We start from the raw sequence: 10018 nt of genomic DNA on the forward strand, positions 1-10018 counted from the left end.
CACCTCCTGCGGCCTTTGCTCCTGAGCTATTGACACAGTCACTCAGTTACGCTGGGTTGCTAAGCAGCTCTCAGGACACATGGAGGGTCCCGGGAGGGCACCAGGCAGGCACACAGTGGAGAACTGGGCAGTGGGGGGTGAGGGGCGGGGGCTCCCTCCTGCGGGGAGTGGTCATCAGAGTGCTGTTTATCCTCCTTCCGGGCAGCACGGTGCCAGCCTGCCTGGGAGCCTCTGCCCACTGCACCTGGCAACCTCTGCTGCCATAGGACGTGGGCCCACTGCCCATTTCACAGAACAGACGGGCCTGCCCAGATGACGGGCATGAGGAAGGGCAGCACGTGGGTGTGCTCCGAGAAGGCGAGGAGTGGCCGGGGCGGGCTGCCTGGGCCTCCGAGGCCGTAGGTGAGACATAGGGAAGATAAGGAGCCCTTACCCCAGACAGCGGTTCTCCCAGAAGGCACACGACACCTTTCCGGGGCCACCTCTATCCCACGCTGTCATACAGGCCAATAGGAACCGGCATTACGGGCCAGGCGCACTCGAGAGGGCCCACGGACCTGGCATATAGCAATAGACAGTTAACGCGTTCCACTCCCGTCTCTAACAGCGTTTCGCAGCTGTCACGCCCACACCCATTTTATAGACGAAGAAACTGAGTGACGAATCCGCTAGCTAACGCGGCTGAGTGCCCCAGCTGGCTCCCCCAGCAGTAAACTGGCAGGATGGGGATTCCAGAGTTGGTCCTGCTTCTGCTCTGCAGAAGAGGTGAGGCTGGGGGGAATCAGCTGAGCTGTTGAAATCACACACCAGGTGCCGCGACTGAGCCCAGGCCCCGGCCATGCTGCTTAGAGGAGAGCCCGGGGGCCTGCGGCCTAGAGGAGAGCCCTGCTGCGGGCGCCTGCGGCCAAGTGCTCTGCATTATCTGCACTGTCGTCTGCCAGCCCCGGGGTGGAAGGCCACAGTTCGTCTGGAGCCCAGCTTCGTGTGCTCGCTGAAAGACAGGTGAACCAAGGGGTTTTTGTGACACGAGAAGAGCCTAAAGGGGGCCCTGGAGAACAAACAGGGACCCACAGACCCAGAGGATCACCTGGGGGCCTCCCGATGCAGCGTCTGTCGCTTCTCAGTTTCCGACCCCTTGCCCTGTCACCTACCCACTCAAGGCAGCAAAAAGCTTCTGTTTACTCATGCCCAAGGGTGGGGGGGGTGACAGAGGAGGGCTCCCCACAGTTCAGACATACCCCCATTTGCCACACGGTGCCAGCTATGCTCCCTGAGATGCCTGTAACTTACAGTGACCCTCGGCATGGCTTCCGATGGCTTCTGACCGGGTTGCATGCCCACCCCTGCCTGACCCCTACTAGCTCCTCCCTCACTCCCCCGGTCATGGACTCAGTTCTCAGATGAGGGGCCTTGCCTGCTCACAGAGCCTGGGCCCCCAAGGTGGAGCGGACCTCGGAGGACCTTCATGTCTGGCACAGGCCCATGGACTTGTGGCAGAGGGACAGGAGCCCAGGCAGCTTCCTGAGCAGGGGGTGACAGGAGGATGTCGGTTCCGGAAGGCTGGACTGGAAGGGGGTGAGCAGGGGGCTGGCAGGGAGGGACCTGGGGTACAGAGTGACAGGACAGGCTTGCACAGCGGATGTAGCAGAGACGGGGGAAGCCATTTGGAAAGTTTTGGGGGCCAAGTACGGAGAGAGTTTGGTGGCTGATTAACTGTGGGAAAGGGACCCAGATATTACCCAGGCCCCAGGTCCACGCCCTGCATGTGACCAGCCCGGGAGCTGGGGTGGGGGAGCAGGAGGGTGACGAGAGGACAGACTGAGGTGGGGTGGGTCCCAAGGCTGTCACCCCAGGAAGCGCTAAGCTGTGAGTCAGCCCCAGGTGCTGGAGCTGGTCATGCTCACTCACACCTGAGTGTCATGGTCATGAACTCCTGACCCAGCACAGCTGGGCTTGGGAGCACCCACTCCTCAAAGGAGGGGAGCCAGGAAGAAGAGGTCCATAATCGGAGCAGGGCCCTGCGGGGTGACAAAGACAGACAGCGCAGATGCACCCTGTCCCCTCATGGGACACCTTGATGACACTCGAGAGTCAGCATGGGATGGAGCTCTTTATTTGAAGCAAGTGAGTCACAGCATTGCCCCTGAGCACCCCGGGCACCCTACCATGGGAGCCCTCACGCAATCCTGACCCAGGAAAGGGAGCCCCCGCCCTGCCTGTCTCCCCAGTCCTGCACCTCCACCCAGCACACAGCAGAGGGCAGCAGAGCTAGGTTCCTGGACCCTCCCCAGGGGCGGCCACCACTCAGCGGCCTGGAAAGGAGGGGACAGGAGAGTGCCCAGGTGGCTGGGGTGCTCGTGGGTCCCCTGGCTCGGCCACTCTCATGTCACCACCACCCCCAAGAGCAGCACATCTCAGGGGCCACACCCCAACACAGGGTGCGCTGGGAGTGATCCCAGGCGGAGGCAGCACCCACTGCAGAAAGACGAGCAGAGGCTCCTGCCCACGGGGAGCTGGGACGCGGGGTCACAGGAGTTCCCGTGAGGACAGACAGCAGCCGGAGCAGCCCAGGGGCCCTGCGTTGTTATTGCTCAGGGTGGAGGGGCTTTGCCCCAGGAGGGCCGAGCTGGTGTTCAGAGGCGGGCTCTACCCACCTCGTCCTCAGGGCGGGGCGGGCACAGTGGGGACGGACAGGGAGAGTCAGAGACAGGAGGGCAGCCCGCGTAGGCAGTGCTGTGTTGGTGCGTGTGTGCTCGCTCCTGGACACGTTCCTACGTGGAAGCGGAATGTAGACAGGCGTGTGCATCAGCACCTGCATGTGCATGGAGGGGACCCTGCACGGCTGAGTGAGGGGAGGCACCCTGGGCTGCAGCGTGGAGCGTGAGCAGGAAAGCAGGCACTGGCAGCACCCGGGGAAGGCCAGGGCTCAGAGGGACGGGCTGGCACCCACCCGCACCACCAGTCCACCAGTATGCACGAGGCAAGGGTCAGGGTGTGGGAGCAGCGGACCCAGGGAACCACGGGTGGCCTAGGGCCGCAGAGGCCCCTGGGTACCTAGTGCACACACAAGTGTTTGTGCCGATTACAGGACGAGCGACGCTCCCCGGGGCAGGTCTGCGATGCGCCTGGCTCCCTGGCTGTGTGTGCCGGGGCACGTATGCAGGAGGTCACGTGTCTTCACACGGGCGTACATGCTGCTCAGAGAGGTGCACGCCAGCCTCCGATGGCCACCGTGAGGAGCCCCGAGGCCCGAGCACCCTCTAGGCACTGAGATCCACCACGACGTGTCGGTACACCAGTGTCTGACCCTTGAAGCTGGGTGCCAGGAGCAGGTGGGCGTCCCCAGCAGGCATGTAGCAGAAGGCCCGAGGGGCCTGAACCGCCAGCTCCTGGAACCGCACAAACTTCTGCCGCCCCTCGTCCCACTGGTAGATCTGGGTGAAGGAGAAGTCACTGCCCAGCGCCAGGTAGCGGCGGCCACCCACGAGGAAGGGCTGCAGTGCTAGCGAGCCCCGCGAGGGCAGGGCCTGCACCTCGGAGAAGCGGGCGCCCTCCCAGCGCAGGATCTTGGAGTCTCCGATGTAGCGGCTGAGGCACAGGTAGCTGTCGCGGCCGGCGCGGAAGTGCCTCACAGCCTGGGCGTCAGGCACCTGGGTCACCTCGCCCTGGGGCACAAACTGCTTCTGGGTGCGACTCCACTGGTAGATGACGGGCGCCTGGGAGCTGCTGGACACGATGAGCCGCGGCTTGCCCTCGCCATCCACGAACTCCAGGTCGGTGTCGCGGTGCCAGGCATGCAGGGCCTGGTGGGAGTAGAAGCCGTTCTGGTGCCAGCGGTAGAGGCTGGTGGCACCGGCCTTGGAGCTGTCGGCCACGGCAAAGTACCAGTCGCCGTCGATGCGGAAGGCCTCCAGGTCGTTGGGCTTGCGCACGCGCTGGGGGTCGATGTCCTGCAGCTTGGTGAAGCGCGTGGTGTTGGGGTCCCAGTGGTAAATGTAAGAGCCGCCGAACAGCTGGGCCACCACCACGTACAGCTGGCCGTCCACCACCATCGGCTTGCAGTGCACGGCCGAGGGTGCTGCCGGGACAGGGGTAGGGAGCCAGTCAGGGTGCGCCTGGCAGCAGCAACTCCCAACCCCTTGTAGGAGATCAGACCCTTCAACCTTGGGCAGGGGCCAAGACACTGCTCTGATTCCCACTGCTGCTGGAGTCTACCCTGCCGCACCAGTACTCACCCAGCATCCGACGGCTAGGACGCAGCTTCGGTGTCACCCTTACTCTGCCCTTGCCCCGGGGTTGACAGAGCTGCCACAGCACAGAACAGGTGTCCCTAGATGTCCACTGGCTTTTGAATAATGTCGACCTCCACACCCCTCCGTGCGTGTCGTTGCTGTGCTACGTGTGACCGCGCTGAGAAGGACCCTGCCGCTCTGCCCATTTCACACAGGAAAGAGCTGAGGCTTGGGGACAGAATGCGACTTGCTCAAAGCTACCCGACTGCCAAGTGGACAGGCAGGGGATGGAAGGGGCAGGTGGGAAATGCCCCCCACAGGACAGGACACACAGACGTTTGGACAGTGGCACGTGAAGGCACGTTCTCCCAGGAGGCCTGCTTGTGAGAGGGCATTACAGAGCACGCCCACGTGCCCCTCTGCTCGAGCCGGGGCCGTTGACCCTTCTCACGCACAACGTGGATGAGGCCACTCCCTGCTCGCCTGTTCCGGGGTCCCGGCCACAGCCCCTCATCTCCACCTCACCGTCCTGCCTCAGTCTGTTTACCTCACCCCAAAGCCTCTTCTCCAGAGGGAAGCTTAAGAGAACCCCCATCTGAACTCCTTCTTTGAGCCTACCCAAATGTAACCCCACCCTCAACCCCAACCTCAATGTGGACTCCAGACGCCCATGCCCAGATGCTCTCGGGCACCGCGAACAGCCTGGCCACAATAGCTCCAACCCCCCAGGGAGCCCGCTCCTCCCCCCGTGTTCCCCATTTCAGCTTTGGGGCTCGGCACCACTCACTGCAGGAACCCAGGAGTCACCCCAGTTTTCCTCCTCCGCTCATGGCTCCTGAGTCAGCCTCCACATCCTGGCAACCCTCCCCGCTTCTATCTCCGGCAGAGTGCGAGCAAGACGGGTCTTATTTCTCCCCTAAAAGCCTGGGAGAGTCACCAGGGCGGCCGCTTGGGCCTGGAGCCTCCTCTGAGGGAAGGTTATGGGCGCTCCAAGCTCTTTGATAGATGCACGGCAGCTCAAATGTCTGATCCCTCTTGTGCCGCTTCAGTCCCGTCTTCATTTTCAGTGGGGGCGGCACCCTCCACAGGGTCTCGCACCCATGATCCCCTCCCCAGCCCTCCGGCTTGTTAGGGGTTTACACACATACACCTGGTGTGTTTCCAGGTCACTTGGGATCCCAACCCGCTATAGGCCATGTGGCTCCGGGAGCCGCCAATCAGTGTGCTGCCGCCTGTACCACCAGGCTCGGCCTTCCTCCACTGCTAGGTCTCCCACTCGGCCTCCAGCATGCCCACCCCCAGCAGAGGGCACGGCACCCAGCTGGGCTGCCCCCACTCTCGCCTGCCCCTGACTTTCCTCCAAGCGGGAAGCTCTGCTCAGACCCTGTTGGGACTGGTCCTTGTCACCTCTGGTCTCATCTGCCACTCCCACCTCACTCTGGCTGCACACACATGCACTCACATGTAACGCCATTACACACCCTTTGACATGGTCCGTGCCGTTCCCTCTGCCAGAACACCCTTCCCACTCTGTTCCCCCAAGCTAAGTCTCCTTCCGCCTCAGGACCCGCTGATACTCAGTAGGCCCGGACCGAGCTCCATGCCCTCCTCTCCTCCTTACTCCCTGGCCTGCCCCATGGCTTCAGCCAGGACTCTGGGCATCGCCTCTGATTCCTCCCTCTCCCTTATCCTTCTTCACCCAGCTGGGGAATCCCTTCCACCAGGAAGCCTTCCTCGGTTGCCCAGAGGAGGCGTCTCCTTTGTGCTCCAGACCATGGAGACCCTATCTCCCTCCTGGCCCATGGACATGGCCTCTGTGGGGGATGACTACCCCAAAGACCAGAATGTTCTTATGGGCAGAGACCACAATCACTTCCTCCTCTACCCACAGTGGACAACGGCACCCGCTCCCCTAGTCCCCGGCCCCCAGCCAGAGCCAGCCAGGCCGGGCGGGTACCTGGAATCCTGTCGTAGTCTCGGAGCTGCCGTTCAACGTAGTCCCACTTGAGGATGGTGCAGGCGCTGGCACCCGGCTGGGCCAGAGCCAGGTACAGGTCACTGGAGTAAAGGAACGGCTCAGCCGACACTGCCGGGAAGGACAGGGTCTGGTACAGCACGAAGTCTGCAGGGGAGAGGCGAGACGGGCCGGAGGAGGTAAGAGCCAGCGGGCGGCTGTGACCGGCTGCCAGGGCTGGGCGCTGTGGGCAGGGTGGGGTCCAGGCAGCGGCCGGGCACCTCCTACCAGTGGTGATGCAGTCGAACTCCCGCAGCGGCAGGTCCTGCACTTTGTGGTCCTGGAAGCGCGGTGGGCTGGCGCAGTACGTGGGCGCCACCGTGGTGTTGGTGCGTGCCAGCCACGCCACCAGCCACTTGACCTTGCAGTCGCAGTTGAGGGCGTTGCCCCGCAGGTCCCTGGGTCGGGAGGGTTGGGGGGGCACAGAGAGGCACCGGCTTGCAGCTGCTTTGCCCACCCAGCTCTCTGGGTGGATCTCATCAAGGCTGCTACGAGTTCTCCCGCGGGTCTTTGTACCAGCTAGAGCAAGGGCCCACTACAGGTGGGGCGGCCCACGGACACAGGCTCGACCAGAGCTGCCGGCTGAGTGCCGGCCCCTGTGAAGCTCCTTGGCCGGGTGTGTGTGTTTTAAAGAATTATTTAACTTTATTTTATTTATTTAAATTTGACCAGAGAGGGACAAAGTGAGAAAGAGAAAGCGAGAAAGCAAGTCACCAGGTCCAGGACTCAAACCGTGCTCGGCCATGGGGGAGTCTAGAGCCCTTAACCACCACGCCACCTGCTGGTCCTGGCCAGATATGTCTTGCTTTGTTAGAGATTTTTGCTATAGGGCACGTGCCCTTGGCAGAGAGACAGAGAGACAGAAAGTGAGAAATCACCCCCAGGGGAGATGGCCACGCCTCAATCCCTTCTCCTCCATTCTCCTCTCGGAATTTTGGGGACGCACACACACATGCCCATTGTGTGTTTTGAGCCACGTGGTCTGAGACTCGAACCACAGTCAGCCACGTGGGAGTCCAGCACCTTAACCACTCTGCCACTGCTGGCCCTGCTCAAGTGCTTTTTGCAGTGTCCAACCTATACAGCTATGTGTCACATCCCTGTTCCTCTGCGCCTCCCCCAGCCGGGGCCTGGCTTCCGCGTGTAAATGATGATCACAACTGTGGCCTGTGTAGATCTGCATGGCACATGCGTCTAAGACACACGTGTTTTCAGAACATACACATGCAGGTCTCGTGTGCATTCTGAGAGGCCCCATGGATGCCTGGGGGGACCTCAGCTTGGAGGCTACCATCTATATCGAACTAAACCTCGCCTTCTCAGAGGCCCCGGGAACCCCAGACCTCCCAGCCTTAGGATCCTCCGTTCCTGAGCCCCCACCTCTCCCTCTGGGGACCCGCCCTGTGCGGCACCACAAGAGGCAGGGCTCGGCCTTACAAGTCACTCAGGATGTCCAGGGGCCGAAAGATGTCTCTGGGCAGCGTCTGTAGGTTGTTGTTGGCCAGCGAGCTGCAAGAGAAACCGGGTTACCTGCTGGTCCCTGAGGCCCGAGGTGCAGGCGCCACAGGCTTTGGTCCAGGTCTGCACATGACAGTGTGTACTCACAGGTGAGTCAAGGACTTGAGTCCTCTGAAAGTGAACTTGGACAGGGCCCAGATGTCATTGTTCTCAATGAAGCTGGAGGAAGCGAGAACTCATCTCAGCTGCCACTCAGGGGCCCGGCCCCCAGCCGTGATTTCTCCACCCACCCTGGCCTATATCCCAGCCCTGGGACAGGGTCTCTCGCAGAGTCTAGTGACACTGAGCCCACAATGACAGGGCATCGGGCAGGCTGTGTAGGAAGGGGGTGGACTACACGACCCTCCACCAGGGCCCTGCAGCTGGAGGACTCGAAGGCTCTCCCCTCTCCCAGCCCTCGCATGCCGCTCCCCTCTCTCCCCCGGCTCTCCAGCCTGGGCTCCCTCCACCCTCCTGAACCCTCCCCTCCCACACACAGGTACTGCAGGTGCGACAGTCCTATGAAGGCGTTGTCTCCGATCAGGGTGAACTTGTTGGAGTTGAGTAACCTGGGGAGACAGGTGAAATCAGGGCTTCTGAGGGACTGCCCGCTGTCTGGCTCCCAGTCCAGTGCTGCTTCACCCCTGTGCCTCCCCTAGACCCGACTGCCCTGCTGCCACAGTCAGGGCCCCCTGCGGACAGTCCCAGAGCCACCTGGACAGCAAGACCAGGCAGAGGCTTCTCCCATCCTAGAAGCTCCAGGGTCTGATTGGCTGGATTGCTCCTGTGATTGGCTGGCAGGGCTCTGGCGGGCTGTGGGGCCTCTCCAAGGTGTCTCTTCTCCCTGTCTCCCTCCCCTCGCCCCAGCCCACTTGGTCCCTCAAGGACAGCTGCCCCACCAGGGTAGCGCCTTTTAGAATTCCAGGACCCCCACCACCCCTCCCTTTCAGCCCCCCTGCTCTCTTCAAACCATGACCCCTGAGGTCACCAGTCTCACAGATGCCACCCCCAGGGTCTCCACTCTAAAATAGCCTCAAGCTATTGTACCCACTTCCGGGAGAGCTGCATCCATTCCCAACGGCCCTTCTTGGCTTCTGCACGCACCCCAGTTCTCTGTCTTTGCCTCCACCCCCACTTCTCCTGGCTCCAGGCTGCTCCCCCTTTCGTGGCATGTCCTATTAGGGCCACAGTAAGGGACACCTGCACCTCATCTCCAAAGGCTGCCCCTGCCCAGTTTCTCTCTTCCCAGCCCAGGCTGTGTCCCCTCTGACTGTCCCTCCGCCCTTCCGCAGGGCCCTCCGTACAAGAACTGCAGCAGGGGCAGGTGGGAGAACGCTCCGTCCTGGATCTCAGAGAACGCAGCATTCACCAGGGTCCTGCAGGGGACACGTGAGTTAGTGCTCAGGCAGTCTGTGGGTGGTGCTGGGCAGCCAGAGGGGAACCACTAGCCCTGGCTCCCCAGCCCGGCTCCCCACTGCTTCTGCCTTTCCTTGTCTTGGCAAGTGCCCTGCCAGCCCCGCCTGTACCCTCCCCTCCTGCCTCTGCGCTCCGAGGCCCCAGGCTCGGCCTCCCTCTCTGCCAAGACAAGGTTCTGTTACCCGCACCGTCATCCTCATCTAGACGGCCGTGTGCCGGGCACTGCTGTGGGCTGGGCACCACACCTCACAGCCTCTCCATCTGCAGGCAAGGGAGGCCTGGGGCCAGTTGCACAAGTGAGCTGGCCCGGCTAGGGGCAGAGGGGCTGGCCCACAGGCACTCCCACCCTCCCCGTGCTGCCATCCTCCCCTCCCCCAGGAGCTATCCGCCCTCAGTGCAACATCACAGACTAAGGCCCACATGCTCCTGGAAACAGCCCCCGCCCCAGGTCTCCAGCCTCGCACACAGTAGGTCTCGTGGATGCTGGTGGTGGCAACAACCAGGTCTTGGCGGTGACTTCCCCATGACTGCCAAGCCTGCATGAGTGCAGAGCACCCTGCTGGCCGGAGCCAGGACTCTCCAGCCCTGAGGACCACCCCTCCACCCCAAGACCTGCTCTTGCCCACCCCCTCCCCAGCCCAGGCCAGAACTGGACACTCACAGGGAGATGACCTCTGAGGGCAGGTTCCTGGGCACTGCCTTCGAGTCCACGCAGAAGGCAGTGTCCCTGGTGCAGGAGCAGCTGGGTGGGCAGGGGGGTGTCTTGGGGGGTCTTTTGGCACTGACTTGAAGCATTAGGCAAAAGACGAGAGTGGCTAGTACCAGCAGCCCTGGCCTTCCCCTGGCCCGCAGCCCCGCC

At 62.5% G+C, this 10018-nt stretch overlaps 1 protein-coding gene across 3 annotated transcripts; it reads right to left on the reverse strand.

Annotated features, from left to right (window-relative positions):
* Window positions 1-2071: 2071 nt before the first annotated feature.
* Window positions 2072-10012, reverse strand: LGI3 (leucine rich repeat LGI family member 3). 3 transcript variants are annotated; one of them, XM_006156484.3, is made up of 8 exons: window positions 9821-10012; window positions 9048-9119; window positions 8241-8312; window positions 7852-7923; window positions 7684-7755; window positions 6475-6644; window positions 6190-6354; window positions 2072-4078 (listed from the first exon to the last, which is right to left on the reverse strand). In XM_006156484.3, the coding sequence occupies exons 1-8, from the start codon at window positions 9952-9954 to the stop codon at window positions 3261-3263; spliced, it is 1575 nt and encodes a 524-aa protein (XP_006156546.2). In that variant the 5' UTR covers window positions 9955-10012; the 3' UTR covers window positions 2072-3260. The 3 variants fall into 3 exon arrangements, with proteins under 3 accessions (XP_006156546.2, XP_014446383.1, XP_014446384.1); XM_014590897.2 differs by lacking the exon at window positions 9048-9119; XM_014590898.2 differs by lacking the exon at window positions 7852-7923.
* Between the last annotated feature and the right edge of the window lie 6 nt (window positions 10013-10018).

Source organism: Tupaia chinensis, unplaced genomic scaffold (assembly GCF_000334495.1).
Source record: "Tupaia chinensis unplaced genomic scaffold, TupChi_1.0 Scaffold000494_1, whole genome shotgun sequence".
Classification (NCBI taxonomy): domain Eukaryota; kingdom Metazoa; phylum Chordata; class Mammalia; order Scandentia; family Tupaiidae; genus Tupaia; species Tupaia belangeri.

Bases quoted from the DNA above. Each gene is read 5' to 3' on its own strand.
- LGI3 (XM_006156484.3), bottom strand. From the start codon at position 9,954: ATGCTTCAAGTCAGTGCCAAAAGACCCCCCAAGACACCCCCCTGCCCA. The intron at 7,924-8,240 runs GTGTGTGGGAGG...CGCTTCCTCCAG, and splicing joins CTGTCGCACCTGCAGTACCT to CTTCATTGAGAACAATGACA. The intron at 7,756-7,851 runs GTGAGTACACAC...TTTCTCTTGCAG, and splicing joins CTCAAGTCCTTGACTCACCT to CTCGCTGGCCAACAACAACC.